A 22892-nucleotide genomic window follows, 5' to 3' on the forward strand; every position below is an offset into this window, starting at 1 on the left:
GGAGCCCGATGCGGGGCTTGATCCCAGGACTCTGGGATCATGACCCGAGCCGAAGGCAGACGCTTAACGACTGAGCCACCCAGGCGCCCCTGTCCTGGCCTTTTTAACTGTAATTTGTTTCGATGTTCCTTTTCATGGCCAAATTGAATATATGTGATGAAGTCTGTACATTTACTAATAACTTTTTTCTGCTGAGGGTTTTTAAGTGCAGCTCTTCCCTCTGTAAAGGTGGCAGACTGACAAATGGAGCGAACGCACTAGTGTGCGGTGGCAGGATGTATGCCTTACCAGTAGCAGAAGTCTGTGTTTTCATGCTTGGCTTGACTGTCTCTTTGCTTATAATTTATCTGGTATGGTTCTTACTTCTCTTTCAGAAACTTTTATGGGATGGAAAAGAGAAAGAAACTCCTGTTTTTTTGGGGGGGGGGGGAACGCCTGGGTGGCTCAGTCGGTTAAGCGGCTGCCTTTGGCTCAGGTCATGATTCTTGGGTCCTGGGATGGAGTCCCACATCGGGCTCCTTGCTCAGCAGGGAACCTGCTCCCTCTCTCTCCCTCTGTTTGTGCTCTCTGTCAAATAAATAAAATCTTTAAAAAAAAAAAAAAAGAGAAAGAAACTCCTAAGTTTTTAAGTAGCTACCACATGTGACTTAATTTTGACCACTATATTTTTGGCTTGATGGAAGGTCTGTCCCACATGGCCATAGGATGGACAAAGGGACCCTCAAGGTCTTCCCTTAAGCCCTATGGCCTTGTCGTCTTTAAATAAAAGCACATACAGTGCATATGAAAACATGTGGTCATACACACAGATTCATGTCTACATAGATAAATGGCACAAGAAAGGATTAGATCTAAAGTGTGATGATCCCTAACTGGCGGATAGAGATGGGAATGAGATCTCTTAAATGCTAAATATTGTTTCAAAGGAAAAGTTAATGAGCTTGCTTTAACAAATTACTTCATTTCAAAAGCACCAAGTGTCAACCTAATGCCTATTTTTACTTAATCACAAAGTCCAACCTTAAATTAGGCTCAATTACTAACTTTTTTCAGTGATAAAGGATTCTATAGTCCTCAATGATTGAAAAAAATATTTCATAGGAATTTATCTTTTTACTTCTTTATTATTAAAATGTTAGGGACTTTAAAAATAATTTTTATACTTAACTATTTGTAATTCTGTTTTAAAATGGTTTTAAAGGTACTGAACAAAGATTCCAAATATCTTTTTCTTTGTGCCACATTTCAGTTTTACTTGCTTTCTAACATCTTTCAAAAGCTATTTACTGTGTCCTCTCTGGTCAGTGGGGGATAAATGTTGTGGTTCCTTGCCAGAAATAAGTGTGTGCCAGAAGCTTAAATATATAAGCCTATGTATTAGGCTAATGCTCTTCAATTTCATATTATAAACCTTTTAGGTGAGAGAAGCTATAGGAGAAAGGTAGAATTGGATTTTTATTTTCAGGCTTTTCTTTGAATCAATTTAAAGTGTTAATACCTTAAGCTGGGTCAGCATATGTTTGCCATAAGACTCCACCACTCCCTATAGCATTATAGTTATGTTTCATAATTGTATATTACCTCCCTGACCACCTCTGTGGGAAACTCAAGAAGAGACAGACACACAAGCATAGCAAGAAATTTTAATATGATTCAGTGACAAACCCTTGATGGAATGGCATATTTCTAAGGGACGGTTAGCAGTGTGGGGAGACAGGAAGGTGTGGTGATGTGCACACAGCCCAGGCCCAGAGCAGGTACTGGGAGGGCTTGTGTTGGGACACTAAAGACTTTTTTTACATCTGGGTTTTGCTTTGGGTGGGCCCTGATAAAAGCAAAATCTTAGGTGGCATCTTTTTAAAAATAACTTATTTTTTGTTGTTTTTGTTGTCTTTCTGTTTGACCTTCCTGTCAGGTGAACACACAGGATTTCAGAGGGCTGGTTCGGGAAGACGCTGTTCTCTACCTGCTCGAAATCCCCAAAGGTGAAATGGTGACGATTTTAGCTCAGAGCCGAGCTGATGGTGAGCAAATCTGGTCATTATTTTAATTTGGGGAGTGGGGGAAGGATGAGAGAGCTATCTTGGGACCAGAATAGTGTGGGTATTAAAAATTTGAAGTATATCTTCACACTCAATTTCTGGGTCACAGGTATGTGGAGAAAATTTGGGTACCACTTAGTGTTCTATAGAAATGTTTTCTGTGCACCGAAATAATTTTACCAGTTGTGTCAGTTTGGAATAAAACTGCTTTTCTGAACAGTGATCTATCCTTAACTATTGTCTGGAGTTTACTGACTTTTCCATATGAAAGATGCAAAGGGCCATGTCTTTGGGTCAGCTTCCACATTAACGCTTATCAGTCTGATGCTACACCCTTGCAGGCCTCATTGTTCTCATCTGTAAAATGGGGGTTGATAGCATCTTCCCAGTCGGCTTCAGAGGTTGATTGGCAAGTGTATTCGGGTTCTCTAGAGAAACAGAATCCATAGGGGGTGTGTGTATATGTAGATAGAGGTTTATTATAAGGAACTATCTCACATGATTATGGAGGCTGGCAACTCCCAAGGCCTGCAGGGTGAGTTGGCAGGTTGGAGACCCAGGAGAGCCCATGATTTGGTTCCAGTCCAAGTCTGGAGGCCTGACAACTGGAAGAGCTGATAGTGTAGTCACAGTCTGAAGGCTGGCAAGCTCACAATCCAGGAAGACCTGATGTCTCCATTTGAGTCTGAAGGCAGGAAGAAAGCTGATGTCCTAGTTCATAAAGCAGGAAGAGTTCATTTTTTTCTTACTTGGAGAAGGGTTCACCTTTCTGTTTTATTCAGGCCTTCAACTGATTGACAAGGCCCACCACACAAGGGAGCACAATCTGTTTTTTTTTTTATTATGTTATGGTAGTCACCATACATTACATCATTAGTTTTTTTTTATTTATTCTTATGTTAATCCCCATACATTACATCATTAATTTTAGATGAAGTGTTCCATGATTCATTGTTTGTGCACAACATCCAGTGCTCCATGCAGAATGTGCCCTCCTCAATACCCACCACCAGGCCAACCCATCCTCCCACCCCCCTCCCCTCTAGAACCCTGTTTGTTTTTCAGAGTCCATCGTCTCTCATGGTTCGTCTACCCCTCCGATTTCCCCCCCTTCATTCTTCCCCTCCCGTTACCTTCTTCTTCTTTTTTTTTTTCTTAACATATATTGCATTATTTGTTTCAGAGGTACAGATCTGAGATTCAACAGTCTTGCACAATTCACAGCGCTTACCAGAGCACATCCCCTCCCCAGTGTCTATCACCCAGTCACCCCATCCCTCCCACCCCACCCCCCACTCCAGCAACCCTCAGTTTGTTTCCTGCGATCAAGAATTCCTCATATCAGTGAGATCATATGATACATGTCTTTCTCTGTTTGACTTATTTCACTCAACGTAATACCCTCCAGTTCCATCCACATCGTTGCAAATGGCAAGATCTCATTCCTTTTGATGGCTGCATAATATTCCATTGTATATATATACCACATCTTCTTTATCCATTCATCTGTCGATGGACATCTTGGCTCTTTCCACAGTTTGGCTATTGTGGACATTGCTGCTATAAACATCGGGGTGCACGTACCCCTTCGGATCCCTACTTTTGTATCTTTGGGGTAAATACCCAGTAGTGCAATTGCTGGATCATATGGTAGAGCTCTATTTTCAACTTTTTGAGGAACCTCCATACAGTTTTCCAGAGTGGCTGCACCAGCTTGCATTCCCACCAACAGTGTAGGAGGGTTCCCCTTTCTCCGCGTCCCCGCCAACATCTGTCGTTTCCTGACTTGTTAATTTTAGCCATTCTGACTAGTGTGAGGTGGTATCTCATTGAGGTTTTGATTTGGATTTCCCTGATGCCGAGCGATATTGAGCACTTTTTCATACATCATTAGTTTTTGATGTAGTGTTCCATGATTCATTGTTTGCGTATAACACCCAGTGCTCCATGCAGTACGTGCCCTCTTTAATACCCATTACCAGGCTAACCCGTCCCCCCACCCCCTCCCCTCTAAAACCCTCAGTTTGTTTCTCAGAGTCCATAGTCTCTCATGGTTTGTCTCCCCCTCTGATTCCCCCCCCTTCATTTTTCCCTTCCTACTAGCTTTTTTTTTTTAAACATATAATGCATATTTGTTTCAGGGGTACAGGTCTGTGATTCATCAGTCTTAACGTAATTCACAGTGCTCACCATAGCACATACTCTTCCCAGTGTCCATCACCCAGCCACCCCATCCCTCTCACCCCCCACCACTCCAGCAAACCTCAGTTTGTTTCCTGAGATTAAGAGTCTCTTATGGTTTGTCTCTGTCTCGGGTTTTGTCTTGTTTCATTTTTCCCTCCCTTCCCCTATGATCCTCTGCCTTGTTTCTCAAATTCCTCATATCAGGGAGATCATATGATACCTGTCTTTCTCTGATTGACTTATTTCGCTTAGCATAATATCCTCTAGTTCTATCCATGTTGTTGTAAATGGCAAGATTTTGGGTTTGTTTGATGGCTGCATAATGTTCCATTCTATATATATACCACATCTTTATCCATTTATTTGTTGATGGACATGTTGACTCTTCCCACAGTTTGGCTGTTGTGGACATTGCTGCTATAAACATTGGGGTGCACGTACCCCTTCGGTTCACTACATTTGTATCTTTGGGGTAAATACCCAGTAGGAGCACAATCTGTTTTACTCAGTCTACCAATTTAAATGTTAATCTCATTCCATAATACCCTCAGTTACACATACAGAATGTCTGACCAACTATCTGGGCGCCCTGTGGCCCAGTCAAGTTGACACACAAAATTAACCATCACAGCAACTAATGAAATCTAACTTCTTCCTGTTTGAGTCCTGATTCCCATACGGCCTGTCCACTGAGTTTACTAAATGAAGAGAAGTAAAAAGGGTGATAGAAATAGAAGAAGCTGGTAACTCTTCAAGAAAAGACCTCTGGCTAAGCAGACTGCAACATACAAGAATGCTTTTGTTTTTCAGTGTATAGAGACATCCTGGCTTGTGGCAGAGGGGATTCATTTTTTATAAGAAGCCACTTTGAATGTGAGAAGGAAACCCCACAGAGCCTGGCCTTCACCAGGGGGGAGGTCTTCCGAGTCGTAGATACGCTGTACGATGGCAAGCTGGGCCACTGGCTGGCTGTGAGGATTGGAAACGAATTGGAGAAAGGTTTAATCCCCAACAAAAGCAGGTATCTGAGATCACGTACTCCCATACACCTCTCTTAAGCTTTCCCCCCATAAATCAATTACAGTCCCTTTCCTGCTCAGAGAGGAAGCCCCACATGACTTCATCATTTGCCTTTGTGTCCTCTCCCATCACCTACTTCTGGTTCATGAGAAGTGGCCTGGGACTGTGAGATAGCCACCAACTGGTTTGCTGTATTTAGTTAGCATCATGTCGTTGGTTGTTACCCCTGGCTGGTGTTTAAACAGTTTGCTATGGAGAGTCTGCTACCTCGCACAGCATACCTCGCACGGCACACAAACAGGTGCCAGAGTGGCTGGAGTGCATCGACACAGCTCTCAGAGACGAGTTGCGCTTGACCACTGTCTGGCTCCCAGCCTTGGGAGAGGCTTATGCGCCCCAGTTAACACTTGTTGGTTGGCTGACTGGGGAAAGTAAGAAAGATAATTGTACTTTGGCAGGCATTTTGGTTATGTTTACTGTATACCAGCCTACCAGAATGAGCCAAGTTTATTATGTTACTGAGCTATTTCTGGTAGATGTTATGGGCACCCAGCCTTTCTCTGCTTCCACTGGGTAAAGAAAGTTCCCACATTTCCCACTCTGTGAAACTTTTTCCAGTCTCAAGCTGCATCTTCTGTAATCCAAGTTCATAAACAACATTGACTGGTTTTGGTTAATTTTAACTTCATTTGTGCATTTTCTGGCTTTAGAGATTTACTATCTGTGGTTTCTTCTCTCAGAGCTGAACAAATGGCCAGCGTTCAGAATGCCCAGAGAGACAATGCTGGGGACAGAGCAGATTTCTGGAGAATGCGTGGCCAGAGATCTGGTGTGAAGAAAAACTTAAGGAAGAGTCGGGAAGATCTAACAGCTGTTGTGTCAGTTAGCACCAAGTTCCCGGCTTATGAGAGGGTTTTGCTGCGAGAAGGTAAGAAAGCCAAGTGGGGCCAGGAAATGATCTGACTGGGCTCTGAGCCTGTTTTTCTTCATTTTCAGACTGTAATAGTCAGGTTCAAACTTACCATACTACTTAAACCAAAGCCAGGCTAGAGTGTTATCATATTCATACATGAAATAAGACTTTCAAAAAAGTGAGCTGTGTAGATTCCTACAAGGCGGTGTATTTCCACGTCTTCAGTAATTGCTTTTAATACTACCATTCAGAAATTTATATATATTACCAATAGCAAAGTTATTTTTGGTCCTGGAGAGAGGAGTGAGGCATATTCTTCAGAAAAGAGCAGGGCTGAATTGGGGGAGGGAGAACACAATTTCTTCATTTAGTCATGTTATCACTAGCCTGTAAAATACTTTTGCTTCTTATCTTAGTAGCTGAGGAAATGTGTTTCCATGGCCTTTCTTGTCTCATTTCAGCTGGTTTCAAGAGACCTGTGGTCTTATTTGGCCCTATAGCAGATATAGCACTGGAAAAGTTGGCAAATGAGTTACCGGACCTGTTCCAAACTGCTAGTAAGTCTGTTGATGATTTTTTTCTCTCCCAATTTTTATTTTGAAAAATATCTAATACACAGGATAAATGAAAAAAATAATGAATGCCCACATATCCTGCGCATGGAGTCACTGTCACCGATCAAAAAGTTTTGCCTTATACATCCCCTACCATAGACATAGACACTTACACGATTTAAAAAATTTCTTTTGAGCCGTTTGAAATTAAGTTGCAGACATTATAACATTTTTTACCCATGTGAATCTCCTCAGCACAAGGACATTCTTCTCCTGTACAACCACACTACATCATCACAGCCAGGAAATTTAACAATGATATAGTAATACTTAGTATATAGTCTGTTTATGTCTTTCTAGAATCCTCCTGTTTTCTACCTCATTTTCTATCTTGCTATCTTGCAGAGTCCAAGCCCCTGTCTCACCTGTCAGACTGCCTCCTTCCTCATGATTAGATTTCACTTAAAGAGGTGGTGTGGGCCCTTTTCATGGTCTCTTCAGGGCGGCTCCTGATGTCAGATGTTCCATCATTGCTGATGCTGGGTTGGAGTCTTTGGTCCTGATTTCTAAAAAAAATTACTTAGCTCTTTGTTTTGCTTTTGCAGAAACAGAACCAAAAGATGCAGGATCTGAGAAATCCAGTGGGGTGGTGCGGTTAAATACTGTGCGGCAAATTATCGAACAGGTGAGGAAGCTCATCCAAAGGCCATGTTGTCAGAAAGAATTGGGTCACAGTTTGCCGCAGTCTTTTTGGAACAGAATCTGTATTTTAATAATCATTAAATGTTAATGATAAAAAAATGAATATAAACGTAAGCTGTTGCATTGTGTGGAAACCAGTTGATGTTCAGTGGCAGTGATATACTGGTTTTTTTCAGAGTTCTCAACATTATACCAAATAACCTGTTAATTCGTTTACTCAGAAGTGGGCATAATGTGGAGGAAATTGTTTTCTGCTTTTTGGTTTAAACTGACAAGTTTTACCTGATGTATCCTTAAGACAAACTCTTTGCTGCTCTGTGACTTTACATACTCATTTACATAACTTTTCCCCATTTCTAACAGGATAAGCATGCACTATTGGATGTGACTCCTAAAGCTGTGGACCTGTTGAATTATACTCAGTGGTTCCCGATTGTGATTTTTTTCAACCCAGACTCTAGACAAGGTGTCAAAACCTTGAGACAGAGGTTGAATCCAACGTCCAACAAAAGTTCTCGGAAGTTATATGATCAAGCCAACAAGCTTAAAAAAACTTGTGCACATCTTTTTACAGGTAAGTGAAATTTAAAATGTTGTCTCTTTGCTCCACAGTGGGAAACAGAGAATTGAAGAATGGAAGAAATAAGCAAATAATCTGAAGAAGAGTAATCTGAAATCCTATTCATGACTCTTTGAAAAGAAACTGATCCTATAAAATGATAACTAGACTCATGGCATTTATATATTTAATTTAGATTGAAAATGATCGTAAAGATCCATGACATGCAAAAATTGGTCATTTTGATGGGTTCAAAATTTTGTGTGGGACTGCAGGCCAGTGATTGAGCCCAACGCACCATCTAACACCCACATCTCTATATAGATTCTATCACTGTTCTCTATTTACCATAATGTGTGCACTAACAGAGTGGTAGGAACTTGGTTTCATTATTTAAAATGGTCCCCAAAATAGAAACTTGAACACTCTGTGTATTAGATGATATTGAGGATTTATTACTCTCATTTTTAGGATAATAAATGATACTGTGATTATGTTTAAAAATAAAGAGTCTTTATCTTCTAGAAATGTATACTAAATAAAATATTTATGGATGACCTAATATGATGCCTAACATTTGCTTACATTATCTTTGGTGAGGAGAGTGGGTGGGGATATAGACAAGACTGGCCAAGAGTTGACAGTTGTGGAAGCTGGGTAATGTAGACAAGGAAGATCATGTTCTCTCTGTATATGGTTAAAATTTCACATAATAGAATTTTTTTAAGTTCCTGATATTAAGACCCATTGCTGCTATTCCTTATAGAAGTAAAATAATCTAAGAATGTAGCATGTTTAGTAACTGAATATATGCAAGACCTATATATGTGACTAGTTCTGTGAATGTGGTATAAATCAGGGTTTAAAAGGGTTATGTCAAGTTTTTGGTCAAGCAGTTTTGTGGAAGCAGCATGAAGGGACTGTATGGATAGAACATCCTTAGGATAACGACAGCCTTTTGAGTTCAATGCTGCTCTCCCTCTACTTAGGTCATTTCTAGCGGATCTGACACTGGGGAGGGAGGGAGGGGGCGGGTGGCGAGTGGCGAGTAGATGAATGTATGTCCACACTGGACTCTTGTTTTATTGTCAGTGGCTTCTCTTGTTAAAGAGATGCACTGTTTACCACTGTGGTGAAATGCTGAAACTGACAGGTACAGGAGAGAGTGGTCTATAATAAAACTGGGTTTTTGTGAATGTAGAGTCTTAAGAGCTTGTGTTTTTGATACATTCATACATAATGTTTCCTCTGTTGTTTTTACTTCTGCTACTACTTACGGTAATAATATTATTACTATTTTTATTATAGCAGTAGCTAACAGTGGTCAGCCTTTCATGTTTGCTCATTGGACCGTAAGAAAGGCCAGCAACTTCTGCAAGGTCACACGTCTAGTATGGCTGAGCCCAGATAACACTGTGGTGTCTCTGACTGTGTGTGTCCACTTTTCTGTATGTTACAGCACAAATGTATTTTTTAATGCCAGAAAGGGTCATAGAGTGTAATTCCTCCATTTAACAGATAATTCATCCACTTAACCAAGACCTGCAAGGTTGTGACTGATATTAAACCTATCCCTTCATCCCCTCCGCCCACCTTTGCTTAAGTCAACTGAATGACTAGGGGCTTGCTTTAGAGTTGAATTTGGGGTTCATGTGAGGATAGGAGATACCAGAAAGGGAAATAAACTTACGGCATTTTTTTTTGACTTAAGAGTAGGAAGAATAGAACTGAGCTGATGAATACAGTAATTCAAAATCCAGGTTGCAGGTGGTCTCCCCAGGCTCAATATCCTATTTTTCCCTTGTTGCACAGTAATGAGAAGCTTCCGTTTCCCGCAGAGGAGTATTTAATTATGACAATATTAAAATGACTCCCCTTGCAAACTCAAGGTACTCCTCCGTTAAGTGGAGATGACAAGGGAAGCTTTATTCTGAGATCTGCCCCAAAGCGAGTTAATTATCATTGTAAGTTAAAATGTTAGGCTGCCCTTCCTTACAGAATGCTTTAGTGTGTGCTTATCACAGTTATTTTTCCAAACATAAGGTTTGAATTACATGTTTTCTTGAAATTCCTGAAGTACTCCGTTCATGGTTTGAAGACCAATGAAATGGAACTGTGGACTGAGAAACCCAAGCAGGGCCACCATTTATGTGAAACTGTGGGATTTTTCAAGTACCACAGGATATTCTCACACTTTATCAGCTTCCCCAGTTTTCAGTAATGTGAAATTTTTACAGGTCAGTCCTGGGACTCTGTAAGTCCTAAACAAAGGCTACTGATTATTATTAGTGATATTAAACCTATTTTATTATCTTTCAATATTACATGTTAAAAAAAATAGTTCCATGTCATTACAGTCTTTGAAAAGACTTGAGGGAAAAAGTGAAACTTGTACCAGCTGAAAAAACCCCAACTGCAGTAGCCAATTCTTGGTTTCCCAAGGGAATATAGAGACTGGTAACCAGAGGAAGCAGACAAAGGTGCTGTCCTCTGGCTGGGGCACCTTGGTTGATGGTTGCTCGTTTAGAGGGGTACCTGCCACATGAATAGGTTTATTGAGATTTAATTTATATACCCTATAATTTACCCATTTAAAGTGTACAGTTCAGTGGTTTTTAGTATATTCAGAGCTGTACAGCCATCACCACAATCAATTTTAGGATGTTTTCATCATTCTAAAAAGAAAGCCAGTATCCTTCACAGTCATTCCACTTTCTCCCTACCCATCCAGCCATACATATCACCTTCTGCTGTTGCACTTGGCACTTCCCAACACCCTCCTTGGCTGGGGAGGGAGTAATGACCATACTTGTGCTGGGGCTGGAAATGGATGCCCTCAGAGTCCCAGGACTCCCAGCCAAGACAGAGAGGCTGAGTGCAGATTCTTTAGATAATTCACTGTCTGGAGTTTGAGAGATACATTAGGCCTATCCAAGGGATTTAGGCCTAGTCCAGAGGTTGGGAGCAACAGGAATTAACTCATACATATAGCGTATAATAATGCTCACAAAGAATCTGAAAAACCTAATGAGCAAAAGCCAACAGTAAACCAAAGGTACTTGACGGCAAGGGAAGGCAATATCAAGTTGTGCCACCCACATCTTAAAAGTAGGTCAAGTGCATGAATTGGATGGTACCAGCTTAGTCTGTGTTACCTTTATAGGGGGCTTAAGAAATTAGCTACTATGAGGGTTTGGTTTTTTTTTTATTTTCCCATATACTTGATTCAGTGTGAATTCAGTAAGGTCTTATGACTTTTTCATTGTATCAGGAGGCATGAACATATTTTCTTCATTTCATAAATGGCCCTTTTAACTTTAGGTTTTCCTCACAATAAATACAGATTATATTCATCTTAAATAACTCCAACATAAAGCTCAAAAAGCAGCTTAATGTATACATTTACTGCAAACCACTCATTTTGTTTCTGGGGTGTATAATCTCACTTCCATATTTAAATACTATGGCATCATATTTTACCCAAGAGCACAATAATCTTTGCAAAGTGCAGGGGTGCCTGGGTGGCTCAGCTGTTAAGCATCTGCCTTCAGCTCAGGTCATGATTCCACCAGAGTCCTGGGATCGAGCCCCGCATCGGGCTCCCTGCTTAGTGGGAAGCCTGCTTCTCCCTCTCCCACGCCCTCTGCTTGTGTTCCTTCTCTCACTTTGTCTCTGTCAAATAAATAAAATCTTTAAAAAAAAAAATAAAAATCTTTGCAAAGTGCAGTGATCAGGATACAAAAGCCCAAGGAATCAAGGTTAATGTTCCTTGAGTTGTGCAATGTATCAGCTTATTCTAATGCTATAAATAACTGATATGAAGGAAATTCTAAGCTCATTCAGGACTTTCCACGGTCAGGGTTAGAACATTTTAAATGAAAGAATGGTAGTACAGGTTATTCAGAAGGAACATAATTGCTTACAAATTGCTTTATGGTTCTTTTTTGGCTACACACACACACACACACACACACACACGTACGTATGTATATAGCATTACACAGACTTCAGGATAGATGGACCAGGGGGCCTAACTTTTACCAAGCCCTAGTTTTCGTTTGGGTGCTACACATAATGTCATATCCTTTATTAAAAGGCTATGACACAGTTTAAAAAAAAATCCTAATTTACCTGCAGTCTGATTATTTTAGGCCCGACTTAATTTATTATTCTGGAGCAATTTGCTTGACCATTTTATCCCTGTTAGGTCCATAAATTCATATTGCTGGAGAACGACTGCATATGTTTTACTTGGTTGGTATTTTGTGTTTGTTTTTATATTTATTATTTTTAAAGATTTTATTTATTTATTCATGAGAGGCAGAGGGAGAAGCAGGCTCCCCAAGGTGCAGGGATCCCGATGCAGGACTCGATCCCAGGACCCCAGGATCATGACCTGAGCCGAAGGCAGACACTTAACCATCTGAGCCACCTAGGCGCCCTTGTATTTGTTTTTAGATGGGCTGTGCTCTATGGTGGCTAAGGCCATAGGTTCTAAAAGCAAACTTCTGAGCTTGTATCTAGGTTTCTTCACTTGTTTGGTGTGAGGCCTTGGGCTAGATACTCTCAGTACTGTGCCTCAATTTCTCTTCTGTAAAATGGGGACAGCAGTGATACCTACTTTTTAAGGTTTGGATAAACAAGAAATGAGCTCATCCATGTAAGGTATTTGGAAAAGTGCTTGGTTGATCCACAGTACTATTATATAAGGTATATTTCGTTCTGAATAGAAAATACATATTCTTTAAATACACACCTGTAGAGTTCGGTTAATCTGTATACATATTCTAAAATATTTAAGCCTGTCAAAATTATATAACTTAAATGTTACCTTTAGTATTTTTTTTTGGAGATACCCAACAGTAAATTTGTGTATGCTTTTCTTATTTATAACATCCATGCCTATGTAACGATCTTAAAAATGCAGTACTTTTAGGTTTTAGATGTGTTTTCTTTGCTCCTAAAAACACAATTGTTAAACATATCTTTTAAAGGTAGCTTTTCTGAAAAATAGACATTCTGAAAAGAAAGTAATTCATTTTTGGCTTTAGAACATTCATCTGTAATGTAATCTCCCAACAACTAGAGCAGTAATGGTTGTAATTACATTCAACTAAAGGGATTTATTTTTCAAATATGTGTGTACTTTCTCTTGGATTTGCCAAAGTTTTAATTCAAATATGACAAAAATGAGTAAAATTATGTGAAGTAGCATTTTTAATAAACATTCCTGTGGAAATTGATGCAAACCTTTTGTTTACATTTCTATAGCTACTATCAACCTAAATTCAGCCAATGATAGCTGGTTTGGAAGCTTGAAGGACACAATTCAGCATCAGCAAGGAGAAGCAGTTTGGGTCTCTGAAGGAAAGGTATGTGGCATAGATACTCTGCTACGAGGTGAGAGTCCATGTTCTGAATCTTTTCTCAGGAGGGTAGTGAATGTAGTCAAACCATGCCCATTTGAAGTGATTCCAGCATATGTGCTAACCAAGTTTGAAATTTTACAAATTCTCTGAAAAAGTAATAAAATGAAGGGACTTTTCAAAGAAAAGTAGAATGTGATGTATGTGACCCTACATTCACTTCCCTTTTACTTTTAACGTAGTAACTAGTGTTGTATTCCAAGCACACTAATCAGAGCTTACAAGATCTTGTGCTGAGCTCCACAGCTTTCTTACTAAGGATATGGGAAAGTCAGCATGGAAGGGAGAGGTGAAGATAAGGGTCATGGAGAATACATTTAAAAATTATTTTTAAAAAAAAGGAAAAGCTAGCAGAGTTGGAATCATTTGCTTAGAAGATTGGAGGAGAATGTGTCCTAGGAATTTGGAATTCGAGTAGGTTGGTAAGAGGGTGCTCGGAACCTTGTGTAGGCTTCTAAAATTGGCTAGCTTCTCATCCTTGCAGGTAGTTTACCCATAGTTCTACTGAAGGGAGGAAGCAAGAGATTATACAATTTCTTGTGGTTCTAAGGCTTTGGTGCTAGTATTCTGTAGTCCAGCTGAATTGAACTAGTTTGTGAGAGGTCAGAGGAAGATTTTGTTGCGAAAATGACTCAGTTAACCAATTAGATTGTTGAGTCCTAGTCTTGCCCTTTGGAAACTGCATATTTAGTCAAGGTGTCTAGCATCTTCTGAGTGCTTACAGCCTGCTGAGGTTCTGTGCTATAGCCTCCTTTGTGAGAACAGGTTGAACAGGACACAGCTTCCTTCCTCAAGGATTTGAGAATCTTGCGGAGGAATGGAGAGGTATGCAGCACCAGGCAGTGTATATTATTACAAGAGACAGTATTAGCAGAAAAAGCTTGAAAGGAGCTCAAAGTCTTGAAGAGAAGCACAACAATCTGAGGAAGCATGGCTCAGTATTGGGATACAGGATGGTAGTAAGGATAGATAGGGTGGTGGGTTCCTAGTTTGAATCCCTGCACAAAAAGTCAACATAGTAATCTCAAGCCAAGTGATTTAAGGAAAATAAAGCTGACTTCCCTTTCTAGAACATGTCAAAGTTTCAGTCACTTGGCTGTGCCCTTGGGAATTTTCTTGAGTCCCCACTCCCAGGAGCCATGTTGGCCCCACTGACCCTCCGAAACAAATTCCTCTAGATGGAAGGGATGGATGATGACCCTGAAGACCGCATGTCCTACTTAACTGCCATGGGTGCAGACTATCTGAGTTGCGACAGCCGCCTCATCAGTGACTTTGAAGACACCGACGGCGAAGGAGGCGCCTACACTGACAATGAGCTGGATGAGCCAGCTGAGGAGCCACTGGTGTCTTCCATCACCCGGTCCTCGGAGCCGGTGCAGCATGAGGAGGTGAGGCGAGTCAGGCCACAGGCTGTGAGGCCATGAGCAGGAAAAGGAGTTTCTGCTGTTTCACTTGAATTCTTCTGGACAGCTGTTTATTCAGGGTGCTGTGGAAGGTATTCCTTAGAGCTGGAACAGATGACTTTTAGGGGGTTTCTGATGCTAAGTCAATGCCTGTACAATAGCATTTGTGGCTCATGGGAAAGCCAGACAGGAACGACATGCTGGGCGAGGTTGAGTGATCAGCACTCATCACACTGATGTTCTCGAGCATGGTGGATTCGCTAAACAGCTTTATGTGCCAGCTGTCAAATTACAAGTGGAACATTTTTAAATACAATTTTGTTGTATTTACTTGTAACCTTTGATTAGGTTTCTTTGTACTTTTAGGTATCCTTGCTTTTTCTTATCCATCCTACCTTTAACCTTTCTAATCTTGCCAAAACTCCTAAGTATTTCCCCATCAGTTTCCTTCTCTCTTGTACTTCAATTTTTTAATTGAGTTTCTGATCAAATATACATCTGATCCTGCATACTCTGCATCCACCAGTGAATAGACAACTTCTGTGATCCTAGAGATCGTGTCAACAGGCACTAAGGACCAATTAGTAGTTACACCTCAGAGAACACTGGGATAATGGAGATGAGGTTATCCATATATTTGAATAGTTATTTTTGTGGACTTCTCTTTAGCAAGTCAGCTCATTTTGGTGAATGGTTTTACTCTTTATGAAATAGAAGTACCAAAAAATAAGTTGAGTGGGGGATAAAACCCACCAAGGCCAAAAAATTAGTACATACCGGTAGACAAGTTATAAAGAATAAATTAACTCGCTAATAGCTACAGGTAGATGAGCTTATGCTTAAAAATATTAACAGCTGTAAGTGATAAAAGAGATTTTAGACTTTAGGAGGACTTTGGGGGGGATTATTTTAAAGGAAGAGACTACTACAATGGATGCTAGTTAAAAAAAAAAAATCTTAAGCATTTGCTAATGGAAATATGCTGATATCTGCCTTTTCAGTAAAGAAGCACTGGGTCAGTATCCTAATTTACGCAAGTTAAGAACCTCAGCTTCTGAATTCTTGCAACTTGGCAGAAGTCCAGCAAAGTAGATGAGTGTTCTCTTCTTTTTGCTGGGATCTTCTTGTTGTGAATGAACTTTTATGTCTTGTAGAGCGTAAGGAAGCCCAGCCCAGAGCCACGAGCTCAGATGAGGAGGGCTGCTAGCAGAGATCAACTTAGGGACAGTAGCCCACCCCCAGCATTCAAGCCAGAACCACCTAAGGTATGTGGCTGGGAAGCCCACGATGGGGAGGAAGAATAAGCAGATACCTGGACAGCTTCCTGCATAGCCAGGAAGAGCACACACAATGAGATGGTGTTGAATTATGGTTTTGGCTCACTCTTTTGCTATTAAAACGTGTCTTTTGGTTTGTTGGGTGAACCCCCAAATTAGGGAAGAGTGAAAAGAAGGAAAGGCAGTTTTAAGAGAGCATACAGTTTTAGAACTGTTGGTATTTTATTTATTTATTTACTTATTCATTTATTTTTATTTTTTTTAAAGATTTTATTTATTTGACAGAGCACAAGCAGAAGGAGAGAGAGGGAGAAGCAGGCTCTCTGCTGGGCAAGGAGCCCGATGTGGGACTCGATCCCAGGACCCTGGGATCATGACCCGGGCCGAAGGCAGCCGCTTAACCGACTGAGCCACCCAAGTGTCCCGTCATTTATTATTTTTTATTTAAAATTTTCTTTCAGCAAGAATAAAAGTTTGACAAATACTGAATGTCCAGAAGCACCGATCTCAGAATCTGTTTTTCTTTTTCAGTTAGAGTTTTCTGCCCACAGTCTGATTTAGAGATAGCAGAAAATCCCTACTGGTGATTTACTACAGAAAACAATCACCACCACTGTTTATGATGCCTCTCATTATGAGGACAGCTTAATTTATTTTTAAATTAAATCATTACTCAGAACAGAATCAATAATAACACATGGTGTATGTCATATCATTTTTGACCCCCTTTCTGAATCAAATCTATAAATAGAGGCTTTCCCTAATAACCCAATAAAATTTCTCCATTTAACTCAATACTTTAGATAGGAAGAAAGTAATCACTGATTATGTGAGCTGTCAGAAATAAGTGACCTCATAAAATGTATCACTGAAAATGTACAAGCAGGCCTAGGATTGAAGTCTCATTCATGGCTGGACAGAGGCCTTCCCTCTGGGCTAGGGCATGCACCCTTGGTATGTGAATTCAGGATCCCACTCTTTGATCCTGAATCCCCCTGGCTTGTTCTGAGGTCTTCTCCAAGATACTAATCTTAATCTCTTCTAGTACAAAAATAGGTCTGATCTGCCTCTACACTTGCAGGCCTCCCAGCCCTTCCCCAACACCCCCCTGGTTTCCTAGAGCTCTTAGTACTTTTTTGTAGGAAGCAAGGTAGGGCTCAGGATGCCCACCAGTGGCTGTTTGTCCTGCAGTATTTGATTCCTTGTCAGAATGGTATTTGTTGACCATCTCTGGAAACTGATCAGGAAACGGGAGTGTATTAAATCACTAATACAGATTTGAAAATAAATGGAAAGCCCAGGGTAAAAATATGTTCATTGTTCTCTGCAGGCCAAAACCCAGAACAGAGAAGAATCCTTTGACTTCTCCAGATCCCATGAATATAAGTCAAACCCTTCAGCCATTGCTGGTAATGAAGTTTCCGGGGCAACTACCAAAGGTTATCCCCCTCCTGTTGCAGCAAAACCTGCCTTTGGAAGGTCTATACTGAAGCCCTCCACTCCTGTCCCTCCCCCAGAGTGTGAGGAGGTGGGAGAGGGCAGTGAGGAGCAAGAAGGCACTCCCAAGTCTGTCCTGGGCAAAGTAAAAATATTTGAGAAGATGGATCACAAGGCAAGATTACAGAGAATGCAAGAGCTCCAAGAAGCACAGAATGCAAGGGTAATTGTTTTTAAACTACTAGACTGCCTTAGCATGTCAAGAGTAAAAGTGTTCAGTTTCATTTCATGTAATGATTTGCAGTCCTTTTTTCCCCGGTACAGACGTGAAGAGGATGTTCACGTGCCTGATACCCCAGGCACATGCTATGTGTATATCCCCGTTTCCAGATTACCAGCTATCACTGTGTCCCTCTTTCTTCTAATCAAGAAAGCCTAACGGTATAGGTGAAAAAGATTCTGCTTTTCATACCTCAGAACTTTAGATCAGGTTCTGGAATGGGGAAGTAGTAGGACAAGAGAATCAGTGCCTGTCTGAAGTTATTTTTCCTTAGAACATTGTTGTATTTGTTTGGTAACTGAATTTTAATTTGCTCCCAGATTTGCCATAGAAACCAAGCAAACCTTGGATGCTAAAATGAAAGGCCCATAGATTGTACTTTTTGATACTGTTTGAATTTTTGTACCATATGCATATCTAACTTTCACAAGTCAAAGAAGAATGTAAGTAAAGACTCCTGGAACATACTCTGCCCAGTGAATAGGGGAGTTTTTCTTCATTTAAGACCGTCACAACAGCAGCAGTGCTTCTGAGCATTTTTCTTTTTCTGTTTTGTTTGTTTGTTTTGGCAGTAAAATATACATAACATTTACCATTTTAACCATTTTTTCCCATTTTAACTATTTTTTTTTTTTTAAGATTTTATTTATTTGAGACAGAATGAGAGAGAGAGAGAGCACATGAGAGGGGGGAGGGTCAGAGGGAGAAGCAGGCTCCCTGCCGAGCAGGGAGCCCGATGCGGGACTCGATCCCCGGACTCCGGGATCATGATCTGAGCCGAAGGCAGTTGCTTAACCAACTGAGCCACCCAGGCGCCCCCCATTTTAACTATTTTTTAAGTGTTCAGTGGCATTAAGTACATTTACAGTGTCCTCCAGTCCTCACCACCATCCATCTCCAGAACTTTTTCATCCCTCCTCACTGAACCTCCCCCCATTATCCCCTCCCCCATCCCTGGTAATCACCATACTACTGTCTGTCTTCATGAATTTGACTACTTAGGAACCCCATTTAAATGGAATCATACAGTATTTGTCCTTGTTGTAGCATGTGGCAGAATTTCATTGCTTTTAAACATTTTTCTTATTTGACATGTAATACTAGGCAATCACATACAACCATAAAAACTAGAGAGTTGCTTCTGTTTTTCCTCCTCTATTCAAAATGGGATTGGAAAATGGGACCAGCAAGAAACCAGCAAGCCACCCAGCAATTATTCATTTTTTCCCTTTTGTTAACTTTTTTTCTTCCCCTGTGATTACTACAGATTGAAATTGCTCAGAAGCATCCTGATATCTATGCAGTTCCAATCAAAACACACAAGCCAGACCCTGGCCTTTCCCAGCACACAAGGTAAGGGCTGCTCAGCAGTATTAGGTGTAAAAAGGGGGCCTGGACTCCTGAGAAAGAATTTCTTCACCTACTTTTCAGTGTAACAAGACAACTTTTTTTCCTGGCCAACTATTTACCTTATTCAGTCCAAAAAAAATTTTTTAAAGATTTATTTATTTCAGAGAGAGAGAGAGAGCACAAGCAAGAGGGGCAGAGGGAGAGGGAGAGAGAATCTCAAGCAAACTCCACAGTGAGCACTGTGCCAGACACAGGGCTCGATCCCAGGACCCTGAGATCACGACCTGAGATGAAATCAAGAGTCGGACGCTTAACCAACTGCACCACTCAGACGCCCCCTTATTCAGTCAAATTTAATTGTAAAGATTATAGAGCCAAAATTTCATTGTAAGTAAAACTGACAAAGTGTAATCACTGACATTTCAAATTAGTCCCCTTTGACACACTGAAGCACAGATATGCTAAACTGTATTGGGAGAGCACATGAGCAAAATTCCTGGGTTTAGATACTAATTGTGGCTCTTATTCAATATATTCTGGCTCTTAGTCAAGCTCCTTAATTCCTCTGCATCACTTAGCAAAGTCAGGCCACTTGTGCTGAAGTGCAGTCTGAAGAGAGGGTGACAATCAATTGACCAGTGTTGGTAAGATGCTTTATATTTAAAGTGCTACATAAACACAGGAATTATGGCAGTGTCTTCCTGTCGAGGTTTTAATACTGGATTGTCCTGCTTCCAAGAATAGAAAAACACAAGTCACATTTTCTTGTGGCCAATCTGACTGGAAGCTAGAGTTTAGTTTTACAGCAATAGAAAACTAGAGGCAAATGTCTTCTTTAACAATTGAACCGTGGTACAGCCAACCAGGTGGCCCCTAGTTTACTGAAACTAGAAGAGAAGTCACTCTGCTGGATGAGCTTGTAGCCAAAGACACAGGTGGGGAAGGCACCCTCGGTCCAATGGGGGAATTCTTAGGTCAGGGAGCACAGGGCTGGCTTCCTCACTCACTGCCCACGTGGGCACTGGCCTTAACCTGTTACTCCCTGATGATGAACCTGCAGCGGGGCCAAAAGTGTCCCTGGTCTGTCAGCAGAGTGTGGCGTGTGTCTCAGAGGTTTGCAGTCAGTCCTGGGCACATGGCCGCACTTCCACGGGGCAGTCAGAAACCCTGGGTAAGCTGTGATGCATTTAACACTCTCACTTTGTTAGTTCCAGGCCACCTGAGCCCCAGAAAGGTCCCTCCAGACTCTACCAGGATCCCAGAGGAAGTTACAGCAGTGATGCTGAAGAGGAAGAATACCGCCAGCAGCTGTCAGAACACTCAAAGCGAGGTTATTACAGCCAGCCTTCCCGGTACCGGGACACGGAATTATAGAGGACTGCGAACCGACTCTTCTGTCTCTCCACGGCCACCGCTTCAGAGCAATGCTCCCACTGAGCCACGGGATGGTTCTTTCTAGTGAAAATACACTGTGGAGATGTGGGACCTGAACTCCCGTCTCCTCAAGGGGAGCCCAGGGGTCAGCCAATGGAGATTAAGAACTGAAGGCTCTGTGCAACTGGGTCTCGGGAGTTTATGGCCTTTTGCTCAGAATTAAGAAAAACACTACAGTCTGATACTGCTACCTGTTTCAGTGGACCAAATTCTGTATTAATTCATTTGCATGTTTTTAACAAGTATATTAAGAAGTGATAACTATTTTCCCTCATCAATATCTGCCTTAGAGGACTGTTTCAGTGAGAGACAGAATGTGGAAAAGGAATTAAAATACTGTCAGACTCAAACTAAATTCAAAGAAATATTACAATTCTAAGTGCCTTTGATGAGAAGTGTCTTAAATTTTCTTCCTCTGAAGCTTTATGCAGAGCCATAATGGACTAAAACATTTTTTTTTTCATGTGCTAGTGTTTTTTTTTTAATGTTATGTTAATCCCCAGGACTAAAACATTTTGACTAAAGTTTTTTACCAGCTTACAAGCTATGGTTTTCTCTGCACTGTGTCATCTTTTCAAGGCATTTGTCTTTGTAATATTTTCCATAAAATCTGACTGTATATATAGTAGCTATACTTGGTAGTTCAGTTACCAGTGCTAAATAGCTTGAAAACCAAGAAATTGGTACAGAAATTTTTTGTCCCTTTAAAACCATGTGCTCCACAAAAGCAGATACTTCAAAAAACCGTATGTCCAAAAGTATGTGTATTGACAACAGTTTTATAATTTAATAAAAAGGATACTGCAATCAATGATTTGCTTTGTGGTAGATTTCTGCACTCGTTTCTATTTCTGAAAGCAACTTTTATTTCAATTAGTGATCATGAAATGAGAACACACTCCTTGCTGAACATGAAAATGGAGACCCATGTGGAAAAGAAAATGAAACTTACCCAGCATCTTATCCTTCAGATAATTTTAGTGCATTTCCTCGGAGTACATATTTGTGGATGTCTGTATATAGGGGTATACCGTATTTGTAGTTCTGTTTTCTACTTTCTCCTTTTTTTTTTTAAGGATTTTATTCATTCATTTGAGAGAGGGTGAGCACAGCAGGGGGGGGTTTGGGGTGAGGGGTTGGGGAGGGACAAGCAGACTCCCTGCTGAGCGCGGAGCCCCATGTGGGCTTATCCTCATGACCCCGAGATCATGACCTGAGCCAAAATCAAGAGTCAGATGCTGGGTGCCTGGCTGGCTCAGTTGGTTAAGCGACTGCCTTCGGCTCAGGTCATGATCCTGGAGTCCTAGGATGGAGTCCCGCATCCGGCTCCCTGCTTAGCAGGGAGTCTGCTTCTCCCTCGGACCCTCCCCCCTCTCATGTGCTCTCTCTCTCTCATTCTCTTAAAAAAAAAAAAAAAGATGGTTAACCAACTGAGCCACCGAGGCACCCGTTTTCTACTGTTTCTATTTAACATTCTATCATGAACGTTTCTCACAGATAGTTAAAACTCAGGTATGCATCATTGCTAGTTAACTGCAAAATAGTATATCCTGTGACTTCATTACTAGACAATTCTGCTATCTTTAGTAGTTTGGATTGTTTACAGTTTTTTGTCTCTTTTACATGCGATGTACCTCTGTGTATAATCCATTTCCGTACATCAATGATCAGCATTTTAATCCTTTTGTGCAGGTAGCTTCTCAGAAGTGGAATTACTGAGCAAAAGCATAAGGAACATTTTTAAGGCTCTTAATATCTACTGCCAAATTGCTTCCTAGAAAAGTTGCATCAATTTATACTCCCACATTCACTCTTTAAAGGTTGTTTAGATGTTTAGAAGTTAGATGATGTTTAGAAGTTAAACAAGACGGCCTAGGAATTTAGGCTTGTATGAATCAAAAGTACACTGAATTTAGGAAAGAAGAAGAGTCTTGGTTTCCATTAAGAGTCTTTTATAATATGAACTGCCATAAAGGTGTTTAGCTTTGAGTTAGAAATTCAGCTTACTCAAAACAGAGTTGTATTATAAATATGTCCTTGATTGTGTCTCTATCTATCTTAGTGCTAAAATTTATAAACCATTTAGTGCAGTACCATGAATTTCTGAGCAGTCCTGAAGACACTGACTCAAATCTGTGTATTTGGTAAATAAAAGTCACCTTTTGTGGATGGAAGAAGATACACTGGTTATATGATGACTTAGTTTGCTAGTGTCCTTTCACTACCTGAATGAGCCTTTGGAAAGGAGGCTTTTCATCAGGAGCTGGGCTGTCATCTGGCTCTAGCACTTTTTTTGTGGTACATTAAG

General features: G+C 40.7%; 1 protein-coding gene across 5 annotated transcripts in view; it reads left to right on the top strand.

Annotated features, from left to right (window-relative positions):
* The window catches only part of TJP2 (tight junction protein 2), a 126734-nt gene extending 105339 nt beyond the window's left edge, over window positions 1-21395 (top strand). For 4 of the 5 annotated variants that reach the window (XM_054509157.2, XM_045882226.3, XM_045882223.3 and 1 more), the window contains 12 exons: window positions 1916-2024; window positions 5037-5247; window positions 5987-6174; window positions 6621-6716; window positions 7319-7398; window positions 7779-7989; window positions 13246-13346; window positions 14579-14791; window positions 15961-16071; window positions 17414-17743; window positions 19068-19153; window positions 20359-21395. In XM_054509157.2, coding sequence (XP_054365132.2) covers window positions 1916-2024; window positions 5037-5247; window positions 5987-6174; window positions 6621-6716; window positions 7319-7398; window positions 7779-7989; window positions 13246-13346; window positions 14579-14791; window positions 15961-16071; window positions 17414-17743; window positions 19068-19153; window positions 20359-20524 — 1902 coding nt within the window. In that variant the 3' untranslated portion in view covers window positions 20525-21395. The remainder of the gene's footprint in view (window positions 1-1915; window positions 2025-5036; window positions 5248-5986; window positions 6175-6620; window positions 6717-7318; window positions 7399-7778; window positions 7990-13245; window positions 13347-14578; window positions 14792-15960; window positions 16072-17413; window positions 17744-19067; window positions 19154-20358) is intronic. The other variant, XM_045882225.3, reaches the window with a different exon arrangement.
* Window positions 21396-22892: the final 1497 nt, after the last annotated feature.

Source organism: Mirounga angustirostris, unplaced genomic scaffold, assembly GCF_029215605.1.
Source record: "Mirounga angustirostris isolate CCGP_5_RB_7025 unplaced genomic scaffold, mMirAng1.0.hap1 SCAF_15, whole genome shotgun sequence".
Classification (NCBI taxonomy): domain Eukaryota; kingdom Metazoa; phylum Chordata; class Mammalia; order Carnivora; family Phocidae; genus Mirounga; species Mirounga angustirostris.